At 41.0% G+C, this 17,474-nt stretch overlaps 1 protein-coding gene across 3 annotated transcripts in view; it reads right to left on the bottom strand.

Moving 5' to 3' along the window:
- The window catches only part of LOC142493874 (cytochrome P450 2K4-like), a 139,107-nt gene that overhangs the window by 95,591 nt on the left and 26,042 nt on the right, over window positions 1-17,474 (bottom strand). For all 3 annotated transcript variants that reach the window (XM_075598564.1, XM_075598566.1, XM_075598565.1), the window contains exons 3-4: window positions 8,556-8,718; window positions 6,547-6,696 (exon numbers count right to left, since the gene is read on the bottom strand). In XM_075598564.1, the coding sequence (XP_075454679.1) occupies window positions 6,547-6,696; window positions 8,556-8,718 (313 nt within the window). The remainder of the gene's footprint in view (window positions 1-6,546; window positions 6,697-8,555; window positions 8,719-17,474) is intronic.

Here is a 17,474-nt window from a genome sequence, read left to right on the forward strand (position 1 = left end):
TCTCTCTCCCTGACCCTCCCCTCTCTCCACCCTTTCTTTCTCTCCTCCCCCGACCCCCCCTCGCTCTCCCCGACCCTCCCTTTTCTCTCCCCCCTTGCTTTCTCTCCCCCCTTCCTTCCTCTCTCCCCCCCTTCCCTCCTCTCCCCCCTTCCCACCTCTCTCCCCCCCTTCCCTCCTCTCTCCCCCCTTTTGTGTCCCCCCCCTCCATTTCATGTGTCCCCCCCTCCATTTCATGTCCCCCCCCCTCCGGTTCGTGTCCCCCCTCTGTTTCGTGTCCCCCCTCTGTTTCGTGTGTCCCCCCTCTGTTTTGTGTCCCCCCTCCTTTTCGTGCCCCCCCCCCTCCGTTTTGTGTTCCCTCTCCTTTTCGTGTCCACCCCTCCATTTCGTGTCCCCCCCCTCCCTGTCAGAGGACAGCAACCAATGCAAGCTTCCAATGCTTGTATTGCTTTGGTTTTGCCTTGCTGTCCTCTGATTGGCTAAATTTGTCATGTGATCTTAAATCGGAGCTACAGATTCAAATTTTTGAAACTCTTGAATCTGAGCGCCGAGGACATCTCACGGGCACGGGCAGGGGGGGCGATCACGCAGGCCATACACATTGCAACAATGTGTCTCATTGCGGCCTGTGTGAGCGCCCGCACCAGCTCAGTGCCACCCTGGATGCAGCCTTAAAGGGGAGAAGTTAGGCCCTGATGGTTCTATGGCTGAGTGGATGCCAGCCAGTTACAGCCAGTCAGTCAGTGACAGTTGCAGGTCTCAGATTTCTAAGCACCTCTGTCAGTTGTAGGGTTGCCAGGTTGCATGTCCAAAAATACTGGACACAATACTGGACCACCACGCCCCCCGAATACATATAAAAAATACCCCCATGCCCCTCGAATAAATATAAAAAATACCCCCTCACCACTCGAATACATATAAAAAATACCCCCACGCCACTCGAATACATATAAAAAATACCCCCATGCCCCTCGAATAAATATAAAAAATACCCCCACACCACTCGAATACATATAAAAAATACCCCCACGCCACTCGAATACATATAAAAAATACCCCCACGCCACTCGAATACATATAAAAAATACCCCCACGCCCCGAATACATATAAAAAATACCCCCCGCCCCTGAATACATATAAAAAATACCCCCACGCCACTCGAATACATATAAAAAATACCCCCACCTCCCCATTACATATAAAATATACCCCCACCTCCCCAATATATATATAATATACCCCAATACATATATAATATACCCCAATACATATATAATATACCCCAATACATATATAATATACCCCAATACATATATAATATACCCCAATACATATATAATATACCCCCACCTCCCCAATATTTTCTAAAATATACCCCCATACAATAAAACAAAAAGGGGCGCCCCTTTTTGTTTTATTGTATGTGGATTTTGCCCCACTGATCACGGGAGATTGGGAGCTGCAGGGAGGATCACATAGGCAGTGAGGAGAGGGGAAAGTGGAGGACAGCGCACACTAAATTCATTTTAATATATACCCCCACCTCCCTAATACATTATAAAATATATCCCCACCTCCCCAATAAATTATAAAATATATCCCCACCTCCCCAATACATTATAAAATATACCCCCACCGCCCCAATACATTATAAAATATACCCCCCTCCCAAATACATTATAAAATGTACCCCACCTCCCCAATACATTATAAAATATACCAGCACCTCCCCAATACATTATAAAATATACCCCCACCGCCCCAATACATTATAAAATATATCCCCCTCCCAAATACATTATAAAATGTACCCCACCTCCCCAATACATTATAAAATATACCAGCACCTCCCCAATACATTATAAAATATAACCCCACCTCCCCAATACATTATAAAATATACCCCCACCTCCCCAATACATTATAAAATATAACCCCACCTCCCCAATACAGTATAAAATATACACCACCTCTCCAATACATTATAAAATATACCCCCACCTCCCCAATACATTATAAAAAAATACTCCCACCTCCCCAATACATTCTAAAAAAATACCCCCACCTCCTCAATACATTTTTTTAAATACCCCCACCTCCCCAATATATTTTTTAAAATACCCCCACCTCCCCAATACATTTTAAAAATACCCCCACCTCCCCAATACATTTAAAAAAATACCCCACATCCCCAATACATATAAAATATACCCCCACCTCCCCCCCATCATAACCACAGCTCACCTTGGCCCACCATCATAATCTCCTCAGCTCATCCTGGCCCCCCATCACCTCACCTCATCCTGGCACCCCATCATCTTCTCAGCTCATCCTGGCTCCCCCATCACCTCACCTCATCCTGGCCCCCTATCACCTCACCTCATCCTGGCCCCCCATCACCTCACCTCATCCTGGCCCCCCATCACCTCACCTCATCCTGGCCCCCCATCATCTCACCGTGGCTCCCCATCATCTCACCTCATCCTGGACCCCCATCACCTCACCTCATCCTGGCCCCCCATCATCTCACCCTGGCTCCCCCATCATCTCACCCTGGCTCCTCCATCACCCCCCAAATTGTGTCCTTACCTTATTGGCAGGAAGGACACAGACTTCTCTGGGCTGCCAGGGTGTGGGCTGCGCCCCCGCTCTCCGCTTCTCCAATCAGGGACAGGCTGCACAGACACTCACACAGTGCTCCTGCCCGGCCACCGTCCATCCCCGCCCCGCCTCCAGCACTTTCAGCCCTCTGCCGTCGCGCCGCCCTCGCGCTTGCGCTACCAGCCCTCTGCCACAAAAATTGGTTATACCGGACACACACGTGTTCGGTATTACCTCCGATTTTATACCGGACAGGCATTGGAATTACCGGCCTGTCCGGTTCAAAACCGGACAACTGGCAACCCTAGTCAGTTGGTTTGGGGCTGCTAAAGTGTTAACTGCTTTAACACAGTGTGGTAGCAGAACAGGGAAAACTTCCTGACGGGGTCCCCGCACCTAGGTTTTAGGGTATTCCCAGTTACCCCCAGTTCAGTGTGTGTGCTGTCTGTGTATATGTACTGTTGTGGATACATTTTTCCAATAAATGAATGTTATAAACTCATGTTTCTGTCTGGCGATATTGATCCCAGGTATAAGTCCTGGTTATCCCGTTACAACAATGATTAAAGCCAGAGCAGTAGTACTGTACTAAGTTTAAGAGTTCCAGTAACTACAGAGAAGACAGTTTCATTTACTTCTAATGTTTCGAAAACCACATCTAAAATTAAAAGTTTTATAAACTGTAAGAGTTCATTGGTGGTATATGTCCTGACCTGTCCCTGTGGATATCAATATGTCGGCCGTACTATTTGCCCCCTCAGGGTCAACATTTTGGAGCATATATACGTAACATTGGTCTAGGCCTAGAAACCCATAATGTGTCTTTGCATTTAAAAAAATATCACCACGCAGATCCCTCTGATCTCAAATATATGGGAATAGAACAGGAGTTTGCTAATTGCAGGGGTGGCAATAGAACATTGGCTCTGTCCAAAAGAGAATCCTTTTCTATATACTGACTAAGTGCTCTGCAACCAAAGGGTTAGAATGTCGATTTCAATATAAATGCCATTTTGGTTTAAAATTATTCCTGACTATCATACTGTATGTAAATTCCTTTGTACTTTCTGCCTATCCTTATCCTTATCGTAAAATTACCAATGTAATTATTTTTTTGTATACTATTGATTATTATTGGGTTAGTTGATTTTTGACTCACTTTGATATGTTTTCATTAGTAATAATGTATGTTATATATTGGTTATTTAAATTATAATATACATTTTTAAGGTTATTGATTTTTAGTGTTTTTAGTTTCTATTTTTCGGTAAGCACTAATTGCGTGTTTTCTAAAAAAAAAAAAAAATTTTTTTTATTGTATTTGACAATGAAACAGAAAGAGTTTGCTATCCGCGCTCATGCTGTCCTGAGTTTTCTTTATGGATGGCAGTCACCCCTTGCTGCTATGTGTGTGAAGCATCTCCCCCAAAAACGCTCCTAAAGGGGTGCTCCCAAAGGAGACCCCAAACGACAAAAGCACAATACACACACAACGCACCGGGGATTAATGACCAGAGAATAAACGTGAAATAAAGCTTCTAATGCAATAGTCAAATATTTAATGGATAAATAAAAAAGTCTAATCCATTAAATATTTTACTATTGCATTAGAGGCTTTATTTCACGTTTATTCTCTGGTCATTAATCCCCGGTGCACTGTGTGTGTATTGTGCTTTTGTATTTGACAATGATTATAGTTGTCTCTCTAAACTTATGAACGTGAGTCTGTTTGTATATTAAAGTTTATATATTGTTATGTAACATCTATTTTTACTAACACACTTTTTTTGTGTTTTATATGTGTAGCCAGGTCCCCCTTGGCACTCCCATGGTCCCTACCTCCTGCGGGGGGTTTTGCGGGTGTCAGGCGGCTGGTGAGGTGAGCCGGTCCTTTGCGGCGCACCCGGCTAGCGGGGGCCACCATTGTGGATATGCGCGCGCATGCGCAGTTATGATCGCGCACGCGGCCCCAATGGTTAGTAGTCTCCGCGGGACTACAATTCCCATGAGGCCTAGGGAGGCATGTACCAGGTGCCCCAGAGCAGCCAATGAGGGCCAAGGATTCCCTGCAGCAGGGAATGGATTCTTTTCGCGTGCGGAGAGAGAAGGCAGTTGAAGCCGGGAGCAGGGTAAGTGAGGGTGCAGGGGAGCAGTAGCCCCTTGCACTAGGCCAGTCACCCCCATAGGCCCCATATAACTATTACCCTTGCCCCAGCTTGTGGTTACTTGAGGGACAGGCCTTAAGTAAGGAGATCTGGCCCTTTAGCTGTTTGATTAACCCAAGGAACCACTCCTCTGCGCACAGCCTGATCACTGGGTCTGGGCTCAGACCCCCTCTAGATAGAGACTATCTTCATGGAGGACCCCGCCACGCAGTGACTGCGGACCAGAGAAGGACCAGCCCCAAGGTATAGACGGTACGGTGCACGGTGATATTATCCACGCCGTAATTCACCCCACGCGTAGGCGGACGGCACGTCAGAACAGGCGGATCCAATCCTGTTATCTTGCTGTACCCGGGTGCCGGAGCCCTGGGCAGGTACCTATAGTAGTGCACTAACACTCCATGGGATAGCGCTATCTCCAACACATTGGGTGGGTTTGGACATAAGGGACGTCAGGGAATTGGTGCCAAGTACCCAGGTACTTTGGGGGACACCTATGTTGATGTGTGCCGTGGTGAACTTCTATACGTATGGTTATATGCGTACCGAGGTTATTAGTTATAGTAAAACGGTTGCTAGCATATACTGTGTGCGTGCATTATTATTATTGTTGTTCCTGTAAGAGGACCATCCCACCCTGTTGGGAACCTTATAGGTGGAGGCGCTGTTTCCGAATAATCAGGTAACTCCAGGCTCCCAGCGGCGGAGGTTCAGGCCTTATGTGAGCCTATCAGGTAACGCACCACACACGGTAACACAAGTGTATTTCAAAATATGGTCCCCATCTGCGATTGGGGTGGGGGGCAAACTTTGTTACATATGTTTTTTGCTACTATAGATTGAGGATTTTGCTTTTGAATGTAAGTTGAACTTTGGCACTGTCACTCGATTATGTATCGTGTTATTCCGTACACTGGAGGTATGCGGAGACTCACGCTCTCATTGGAGGTTGAGCGGCGAGTCAGAGTTGCCATGGCAGCCACAATAAACAGTTCTGCATGATGCGACGTGATATACACTGTAAAGCGCCGTGACGTCAACAACATGAAAATGCGCCGTGACATAACAAATCTCGGAAGACGCAATGACGAGATCGACGTTGGAAAACGCTGTGACGTCACAGTAATCGTGACGTGTGATGTCATTTGATAGCAGTGGGATATTTAAAAGGAGGGGAAACCCACTGAGTTTTTTTTAAAAGCCCCCGAGGAATCTCATATACTGTATGAGCGAAACAAGTAGGGCTGAGTTTTGCTGACCATATAGACTTTGGGAAGGCATTTATTTGCTGGTCAACTGCAGCTTAGAATTTGTTCCTGTTTTTCACCCTTTTGATGACATCAACTGCTTAACGGCCGTATAGCAGGATCAAGGGTGGATAGGAAGTGCTGCTGTGTCCAAATTTTGACCAAGGGTGGTCTAAATGCCTGTCTCAAAGTTGCCTATGTAAGTGCATTATTTTGTGTTTTTTATATGTAAAGCTATCTTCACTATATTTGCTTTGTCTATGTGGGAACCCCCCCCCCCCCTTTCCTGAACTTTATGGATTTCGCTGTGGATGTATGAAGAGGACATCAGGATGTCCTATTGAGTTGGTTACTATATAACTTCATTGCTAGATCTTCATGTGGACCATGTGAGTGGAATATTCACAGCATCTCCAGTCCGTATAGACTTTTGTCTGCACAATGGAAGAAATCGTACCACTTTTATGCCAGAGATTTGATATAGTGTGTTTATAACCACAAAGAACACACCAAAATACAAGTGAACACTCACCTTTGTAGGCTTTAAATATTTTCACTAAAAAATCACATTCTTCAGAAATCTTGTTTTCTAAAGTTTTCTTTCCCATTCCAAAATCCCGTAATGTTGAAAGAGTAAATCTTCTCATTACTTTCCAGTTCTCCCCGTGAGCAAAAACAATACCTGAGAAGAAACATAGAGATTTCACTGCATTATATAAAGCTAAAGATACAGCTCACATAACATTAACATGCTCACGGTCCTGACGTCTCTAAGTTTATATCGGAGAGACGTTTCCATGAATCTAATTATTATATAAATATAGGCTTGCTGGAGTGGGGAAGCGGAGGAGCACGGGCGGAGATACCACCACCACCGCCGCATGCAGTTACAGTCCAGACTGATTCTTCAGTATCTGCATACGGTAAACCTGCCCGTTCTTCTCGGATCTTGCCTGCTCCCCTCAGTGTTAGTTATTGCTGGGCACCGCATAGAAGTGCAGTTAAGGGGGCGGTTTGGCATTTTGTGACCGCATTGGTCTAGTGTATCTGCACATGTATATTGTTTTACTGTGTGCCATCACTGGGAAGGAAGGGGTCTCCAGTGTGAGGAGAGATTGTTTTTATATTCCCAGGGGGGCATTTTGATTGATTTACTGTACATGTGTGGGGTCATATGACTTGCTGAGTAATACATTGTCTTGTTGCAATATTTTAGTGATTGATTTTTATTAGCATACTCCATTAAGTGAGCCCATACACTAATCCCTGGTGCGCTTTGTGTGTATCTTTTTGTTGTTTTTTTGAGACTCCCTGTTTGGGTAGTCTCTTATATAGGAGCGTTCGAGGAAGTGCTCCACACACAACTGCAATGGGATGTGCTGTTTAAGGAAAAAAATAATAAATCTTACGGACAGTACGAGCGCAGATTCCTTGCTGCATTATTTTACTTCGTTACATTTCCGTTTTCCTTTGGACTGAGCTTCTGCTATTCTATTGCATACAATAGTGTAGCTTGCTCAGGGAGAAGGAACATTTTGCAATGTTACTGTAAATGTATTTGTTCTGATCAAGCTGATTAACCACATCCACAGCATTTCAAAAAGTAACATTTAATAAACGGTGTAGGAGGCGATGCCTTAAACTGACCTTAAAGCAACAAAATGTGTATTCTTTATATGTTTTTTTTTAATACATCAGTTCTGTAGTAATAAATAATAGTGACTTTTTAAATCTTTATTGTTCTTAATGCCATTTTAAATTAGTTTTAATATACTGAGCATCCTATGATTTCTAGAGCAGGTTTAGCACACCTCCCCAGCAGTGCAAGATCTTTGTAACGCTTTCCTGTTTGTGCCAATGTTCCCAGCAGTTTGAGTGGCAATATTATAACAATAGGCAATATTACCTCAGTAATATCAGGATGCACTGACTGAAGGATTGATTGAAACTGAGACGGTGGCAATTTCACTAAAGCTTCAAGCAGGATTTTGACAGATTTATAACGGGAGCACAAATGATTGCCAGCTTATGTAACAATATAGAATTATACATTGCCACATGTTTTAAATATAGAAAAAAAGAAAAATAGGGGAGAAACCTGGATTGCTGTTTTAAAGAGGCAGCTGAAACGGCACTTTAAATTATTATATATGTTTTGTATATATGCAGCCTTTGATTACCTTTATTACTTCCCAGAGTTCACTAAATAGTCATCTTTCAGTTTCAATCAATCCTTCAGTCAGTGTAACTTAGCAGCTTCAATGTATTCTTATATTAATAAGGTAACATTATCTATTATTATTTTATATTATTATATTTATATTATATTTATATTATAATTGCTCCTTTAAGATATATCGGTCTGTCACTTTCAGGATAATATAAGCACTTTCATTGTCAACATGATTAGTCTTTAAAAATCATGTGATTGCTTCCCTCTTGGTTCTGTCGTTTTGTAGCAAATTCACAAATTCAAACCTGGAAATAAAAATCTTGTTTAAGGCAACATGTACAGTATATTAGAATAACCGAGCGTGTTACCGTTTCCCTGTAAAAGTTTCTGGAAAATGGGGATTTTAGGCCTTTCGGAAAACTCTTCTGCATGGTTGACAAGAGCATCTTTCACGGTCTCATATCCGCACAGCACAACCATCTTTTTCATTCCTATCTTGAAGCTAAAAACATTGCCATACTTCTTAGATAGCTGAAATGTAAAATGAACAACAGTAAATTCATTTATTTGGATCAAAGTCACCTTTATTGACGCCCAACTTATGCCCCATGTTGGTGGTTATGTTATTCAGGGGTTTGTCCTTTCTGTTGCTTAGTATCATGTTGTGGCACCAATGCTATAAGTGCATTTCAGTGTTTGTAGGATTACTCTCTTGCTGGCAATCCACATATGCAAAAACAATGACTGTTATTGATCTTATTGACATAGGCTTAACAACATGTTACTTTAGCAATGTATTGAGTTAGCTCTATCTCCTCTCCTGCAAAACCCATGTTTCAGTGCCTGGAGGGAGCTATCAACACTTTAAATATGACCTAACTAAGGTCTCATTAAATACCTCTGTAACAGGTATTCCCTCTAGTCTGACCCACCCAATCTCATATTGGCCCATGTGGTCTAACCAGCCCCCATTACATGGTCATGTCTGGTGGTGCACCTGTAGGCAACAGGACTCCTGAGTCTCCCGCAGGATGGTATTCGGGGAATGTCAGTCCAAACAGGCAGCTGAGGTAGTGTGTGCGAGTCCTACCTATATCACGTGCAGTGGCTCCACCTCATCAGGATATATGCGTCCGCAGGGAGAGGGTCCTGATGAGGAACTCCTTCTTGGTGGTGCCTTCCACTGTAGAGTAACTTCACACTCACACAGTGGAGGTATCATTGAACAAGACATCTTTATTGTTGCTTGGTGGGCAAGCTGCCCTTCACAGCCAGCTGTCTTAGCCGCACATATTGCTTTGCTGTCCCTTTGACAGGTACACCCTCCCAATGGAGTGGGATCCCCTCTCCCCGTAGGGAGATCACCCCTGTGCCAGATCCCTGGACACAGTGTGGCTCTTATTCAGCTTGCCGTAGAAAAGGACCACTAGTTACGGCACTAGTGGATCCTTTCTTCCCAACACACTCCAACAACTCAGCAACTCCTAACTTTGGGCAGTGCTGTGCCTTATATACTGTAGGAGCAATCACAGCTCTGATGTCACTCACTGTGGACTCAGAGCATGTAGCCACTCCCACCCATACGTAGGGTACCTCACCAGGGTGTGAGGGCAAACCTCCATGATTACTGCTGGTATCCCTGTACTTACCGGGTTTACTGCCAGCAGAGGAGACAACTGCAGACCATTTTACATGCATGGCTACACCTGTATTAACTATAACAAACACCTGTGAACTGGTATTGTTGAGGCAACACCTCTTTTTCATATAATTGGCACAAACTGCTGTCTTTATAGTTAATGAAAGGCTAGTTACTGTATGGCTGCAAGAAGCACTCAACACTGCGCTAGGGAGATTTGAAGATACCTGTTAGCATTTAACGAGGAATTAACTTAGATTAAGGCCTCGTAAAGTCAATAACGGACTTCTGTGATCTGGGCTTAAGTGTTTTTTAAATGTTTTTCTGATGGTGTATAACAAGCTGACACTCAGGGAACTTTACTCGATCAAAGTAATAATGATGCTAAAAAAATAATAGCCTGGTAACATATGGAAATAACAATAATTATTTCCATGAACAGAGGAACATCTAGATAAGCTTTCTACTTTTTGTGTAGGGTGATAGTAAGAAGAAAGAAGCACAGAAAATATGCATACACAAAGTCCCTTTAATGTGGCAATGAATGAGAAGCAGGAGAGATACAGAATAAATCATTATTGGATAGAGGTAAAGATTTTTGGTGTGAAATGCTCTACTTTAACTCAATCACCTTGTATTAATTGACATGCTTGTTCAATTTTTAGGACGATAACTTCAGTTTTTTGTAAGAATACAATAAACACAACTTTATTGGACATTGAAATTTGAGAGCTCACAATGTTCCATTCAGTATTTGTTGAGCTCTGACATTTACATAAGGTATTGCAACTGATGGAATCAGTCACTTATTTAACAAAATGTCATGGTACAAAAGTCCAATGGTAGAACAACTATTCTGATTATTTGGGCAGCTAACCTAGTTTATGATTCCACCGTGGCAGCAATTTTAGTACATTGTGAAACATAGGAAAAACAGCGTGACTTCACTTAATATCAGAAAGGTTCAACAACAGAAAAATGAATTAAAATCATACAACCCAATGAGAGATCCTGCTCAACTGAAAAAGACTTCCCAGGATGTCTTTAACAAAGCTTCCAAACTAAACAGGGGCACAATTTCTCAAGGGGCACATGAAAATAATAAAAAACACAAAATAGTGCAATCCTATATGACACAAAAATATGTGACCAAAATAATAAACTGATACACTCACAAGTATAGCAGAATATCAGGCAATGAATAAGAATATTCATTTCTGATGGTATAAAAGTCAGTATTGACAGTGGACTAATCAGATAAACCCTGAAGAAGCTACAGTGAAACTATATTGCACGTGGGAGAGCAGTTTGTTTCAGAGGAGAAGATCTAAGACAGACGACAGCAGTGACGTCATCCCTGATCCGCCAAGGTATGTGACAATCCGACGACCCAACCACAAGAGCACCAGGAGCATGAAGAGAAAGTTTCAACCATTGTCAGAGACGTTCAAGACCCTCCATAGTCTGCTACCCCCATGCGCTTTATCTCTGAGTGTTATTAATCTTTTTAACTAACTGATCTAGTAATGTTTTGCAGTGCACTATGTCTCTCTCTTCTCATTCTGAGCTCAGAGAATATTCACCAGAGCCACCTGTGCAAGCCATTCAAGCACCATAGAAGCCCTTCTTATTCATTACACAAAAAACACAGCGCACAACGCTCATAGTGCATTAAAAGTATATTAAGGAATTTTTCAATAAGGTAAGTATTGTGCGTACATTAAAGAAATTTCAAACAAGCATGTCAGGGATAAAGTTACCCATACACCACACATGAGGCTGGATCAGATGTCATCAGAGGTATTTGGAACGATGCCGTGATCTCGCGGTTCCAGGAGGGTAGGCCAAATGTCCTTAAAGTCCCCACTTGCATATAAGGGAGGTCCAGCACATACGTGGTGCTCACGTGAAAACGGCCATGTCAAACGGATCTCCGCGCCGGCTGGATCCCTCTCGCAGTCGTCTGCTCCGGTACTTCCGGGTTGGTGACGTCACTGGAAGGCGCTGCAGCTCGCGTCGCAGTCCTCCTCGGTTAACCGAAATAGCCCACAATATTAGGGCAGGATGTTTAGAGGTAGAGCAGTAGAAATATCAAACGCGTTTCGAAACCGTAAAGGTCTCTTCATCAGGGTTTTATGAATGGTCAGAAATGCAGGCATTGAAATACCCCCCCCTCTGCACCACATTGGTCCTTCAATCTGGCGCTCCAGCCAATAGAATGGGGACGGGGAAGAGTCAATCGCCCGAGTCACATCAACATCCAGTTGCCACTGGCAACACATCAACAATAAAAACTTTATTAGCACAAACAATGTTATAATGAACAAGATAAAAAATATATATAAAAGCGGTTCTAGAAATAAAGAAAAAGGTGTTAGTGCATATTCTCATGGATTAAAATAAAATTACTACAGATAAAATCACACCAAACAGAATCACCTAAACCTAATGAGCCATTAATCTTTAAGAAGAAGCACAAAACAATTAAAAATCAACTTGACTACAGATCTCTCTCATATTAAATAATGAAATAACAACTGTATTTTATAAAAACAAATTAAGTAAAATAGGGATAAAATCAATTCAAATATATTAAATAGACTAAATGCAAAAATGTGTATTTATATATATATATATATATATATTAAATATATAAAATATAAAATATAAAATAAAATAAAACCACAGTAAAGAGTATTGAGGACAATCAGTAGAGGGACCAAATATCGATGTCCTCATTTAAACCTCCTGGATACAAAGTACTTAATTTATGAATCCAGAAGGTCTCTTGTACAGATAATTCTTTAACCCTATCCCCTCCCCTCCTGTTTCTTGGTATATGTTTAAAACCCTTAAATAGCACAGAGGAAGGATCCCCATTATGATACTGAGCATAATGTTTAGATAAACTATGTTTCATATACCCAATTCTGATATAACGTAGATGTTCCTGGATCCGCACCTTAAGAGGGCTCTTAGTGCGTCCCACGTAATGTAGGCCACATGGACATTCTATTAAATAAACAAAATGGTCTGAGTTGCAATAAATGAAATCAGAGATCTCAAAAACGTCTCCAGTAGACTTGCAAGTAAACGATTTCTAATTTGGGTGTAAATGTTTACACACAGAGCATTTTCCGCTCTTAAAGTTTCCAACAGGTTTAGAGTTTAACCAGCGTTTTTCCCCAGCCAGATTCTCTTTGATTTTTATATCACTGGGGGATAAGGTGTCTTTAAGATTCTTAGCCTTCCTGTATATAAATTTTGGGAATTTAGAAATGTGAGTGCCCAAAATTGGGTCGCTGGAAAGAATAGCCCAATGCTTTTTCACAATTTTTTCAATTTGCGTCGTCATGGAGTTGAAATTGGTGATAAATGCCACATTGCATTTTCCCTCATTTACCTGATTATTTGGATTTTTTACTTTAGGAATTAACATATCTCTCCTTTCAAGTTTTCTCACTTTATCCAGATCGTTATTTAATTTATCAAGAGAATAACCTCGTTCCAGAAATCTGGAAGTCAGCTTCATTGCCTGATCTTCAAAATCCGTATCCAAGCTGCAGTTCTTTCTTAATCTATAGTACTGGCCACTAGGGATATTTTGAATACACGTTCTCTTGTGGTTGCTTGTGGCCAGCAACATGTTATTAGAATCCACATCTTTAAAATGTGATAAAGGGATTCCCTTTTGGAAGAATATTATTCTATGGCGTCGTTTTATAGACGACATCCTATGCATATGGGATGGTGACCAATGCTCTATAGGTCACTTTATTCACTACTTAAATAATAACAATAAAAATCTCTCCTTTACACATCAGGATAATGAAAGGGAAATAAGCTTCCTGGATCTAAGTTTGATTGTGACAGACGAAGGGAAGCTAACAATAAAAACACATTTTAAAGATGTGGATTCTAATAACTTGTTGCTGGCCACAAGCAACCACAAGAGAACATGTATTCAAAATATCCCTAGTGGCCAGTACTATTGATTAAGAAAGAACTGCAGCTTGGATACGGATTTTGAAGATCAGGCAATGAAGCTGACTTCCAGATTTCTGGAACGAGGTTATTCTCTTGATAAATGAAATAACGATCTGGATAAAGTGAGAAAACTTGAAAGGAGAGATATGTTAATTCCTAAAGTAAAAAATCCAAATAATCAGGTAAATGAGGGAAAAAAGCAATGTGGCATTTATCACCAATTTCAACTCCATGACGACGCAAATTGAAAAAATTGTGAAAAAGCATTGGGCTACCCAATTCCAGCGACCCAATTTTGGGCACTCACATTTCTAAATTCCCAAAATTTATATACAGGAAGGCTAAGAATCTTAAAGACACCTTATCCCCCAGTGATATAAAAATCAAAGAGAATCTGGCTGGGGAAAATGCTGGTTAAACTCTAAACCTGTTGGAAACTTTAAGTGCAGAAAATGCTCTGTGTGTAAACATTTACACCCAAATAAGAAATCGTTTACTTGCAAGTCTACTGGAGAAGTTTGTGAGATCTCTGATTTCATTTATTGCAACTCAGACCATATTGTTTATTTAATAGAATGTCCATGTGGCCTACATTACGTGAGACGCACTAAGAGCCCTCTTAAGGTGCGGATCCAGGAACATCTACGTTATATCAGAATTGGGTATATGAAACATAGTTTATCTAAACATTATGCTCAGTATCATAATGGGGATCCTTCCTCTGTGCTATTTAAGGGTTTTAAACATATACCAAGAAACAGGAGGGGAGGGGATAGGGTTAAAGAATTATCTGTACAAGAGACCTTCTGGATTCATAAATTAAGTACTTTGTATCCAGGAGGTTTAAATGAGGACATCGATATTTGGTCCCTCTACTGATTGTCCTCAATACTCTTTACTGTGGTTTTATTTTATTTTATATTTTATATTTTATATATTTAATATATATATATATATACATATATATATAATATATATATATATATATATATATATATATAAATACACATTTTTGCATTTAGTCTATTTAATATATTTAAATTGATTTTATCCCTATTTTACTTAATTTGTTTTTATAAAATACAGTTGTTATTTCATTATTTAATATGAGAGAGATCTGTAGTCAATACACTCCATCTAAGTTGATTTTTAATTGTTTTGTGCTTCTTCTTAAAGATTAATGGCTCATTAGGTTTAGGTGATTCTGTTTGGTGTGATTTTATCTGTAGTAATTTTATTTTAATCCATGAGAATATGCACTAACACCTCTTTCTTTATTTCTAGAACCGCTTTTATATATATTTTTTATCTTGTTCATTATAACATTGTTTGTGCTAATAAAGTTTTTATTGTTGATGTGTTGCCAGTGGCAACTGGATGTTGATGTGACTCGGGCGATTGACTCCTCCCCGTCCCCATTCTATTGGCTGGAGCGCCAGATTGAAGGACCAATGTGGTGCAGAGGGGGGGGGGGTATTTCAATGCCTGCGTTTCTGACCATTCATAAAACCCTGATGAAGAGACCTTTACGGTTTCGAAACGCGTTTGATATTTCTACTGCTCTACCTCTAAACATCCTGCCCTAATATTGTGGGCTATTTCGGTTACCCGAGGAGGACTGCGACGCGAGCTGCAGCGCCTTCCAGTGACGTCACCAACCCAGAAGTACCGGAGCAGACGACTGCGAGAGGGATCCAGCCGGCGCGGAGATCCGTTTGACATGGCCGTTTTCACGTGAGCACCACGTATGTGCTGGACCTCCCTTATATGCAAGTGGGGACTTTAAGGACATTTGGCCTACCCTCCTGGAACCGCGAGATCACGGCATCGTTCCAAATACCTCTGATGACATCTGATCCAGCCTCCTGTGTGGTGTATGGGTAACTTGATCCCTGACATGCTTGTTTGAAATTTCTTTAATGTACGCACAATACTTACCTTATTGAAAAATTCCTTAATATACTTTTAATGCACTATGAGCGTTGTGCGCTGTGTTTTTTGTGTAATGAATAAGAAGGGCTTCTATGGTGCTTGAATGGCTTGCACAGGTGGCTCTGGTGAATATTCTCTGAGCTCAGAATGAGAAGAGAGAGACATAGTGCACTGCAAAACATTACTAGATCAGTTAGTTAAAAAGATTAATAACACTCAGAGATAAAGCGCATGGGGGTAGCAGACTATGGAGGGTCTTGAACGTCTCTGACAATGGTTGAAACTTTCTCTTCATGCTCCTGGTGCTCTTGTGGTTGGGTCGTCGGATTGTCACATACCTTGGCGGATCAGGGATGACGTCACTGCTGTCGTCTGTCTTAGATCTTCTCCTCTGAAACAAACTGCTCTCCCACGTGCAATATAGTTTCACTGTAGCTTCTTCAGGGTTTATCTGATTAGTCCACTGTCAATACTGACTTTTATACCATCAGAAATGAATATTCTTATTCATTGCCTGATATTCTGCTATACTTGTGAGTGTATCAGTTTATTATTTTGGTCACATATTTTTGTGTCATATAAGATTGCACTATTTTGTGTTTTTTATTATTTTCATGTACCCCTTGAGAAATTGTGCCCCTGTTTAGTTTGGAAGCTTTGTTAAAGACATCCTGGGAAGTCTTTTTCAGTTGAGCAGGATCTCTCATTGGGTTGTATGATTTTAATTCATTTTTCTGTTGTTGAACCTTTCTGATATTAAGTGAAGTCACGCTGTTTTTTCTATGTTTCACAATGTACTAAAATTGCTGCCACGGTGGAATCATAAACTAGGTTAGCTGCCCAAATAATCAGAATAGTTGTTCTACCATTGGACTTTTCTACCATGACATTTTGTTAAATAAGTGACTGATTCCATCAGTTGCAATACCTTATGTAAATGTCAGAGCTCAACAAATACTGTATGGAACATTGTGAGCTTCCAAATTTCAATGTCCAATAAAGTTGTGTTTATTGTATTCTTACAAAAAACTGAAGTTATCATCCTAAAAATTGAACAAGCATGTCAATTAATACAAGGTGATTGAGTTAAAGTAGAGCATTTCACACCAAAAATCTTTACCTCTATCCAGTAATGATTTATTCTGTATCCCTCCTGCTTCTCATTCATTGCCACATTAAAGGGACTTTGTGTATGCATATTTTCTGTGCTTCTTTCTTCTTACTATCACCCTACACAAAAAGTAGAAAGCTTATCTAGATGTTCCTCTGTTCATGGAAATAATTATTGTTATTTCCATATGTTATCCAGGCTATTATTTTTTTAGCATCATTATTACTTTGACCGAGTAAAGTTCCCTGAGTGTCAGCTTGGTATACACCATCAGAAAAACATTTAATGTGCACTACCACCTCTTTCTTTATTTCTAGAGCCGCTTTTATATATATTTTTTATCTTGTTCATTATAACATTGTTTGTGCTAATAAAGTTTTTATTGTTGATGTGTTGCCAGTGGCAACTGGATGTTGATGTCTCGGGCGATTGACTCCTCCCCGCCCCCATTCTATTGGCTGGAGCGCTAGATTGAAGGACCAATGGGGTGCAGGGGGGGGGGGGGTATTTCAATGCCTGCATTTCTGACCATTCATTTTTCCCTGATGAAGAGACCTTTACGGTTTTGAAACGCGTTGGATATTTCTACTGCTCTACCTCTAAACATCCTGCCCTAAT

This window comes from Ascaphus truei, chromosome 4, assembly GCF_040206685.1.
Source record: "Ascaphus truei isolate aAscTru1 chromosome 4, aAscTru1.hap1, whole genome shotgun sequence".
Lineage (NCBI taxonomy): Eukaryota > Metazoa > Chordata > Amphibia > Anura > Ascaphidae > Ascaphus > Ascaphus truei.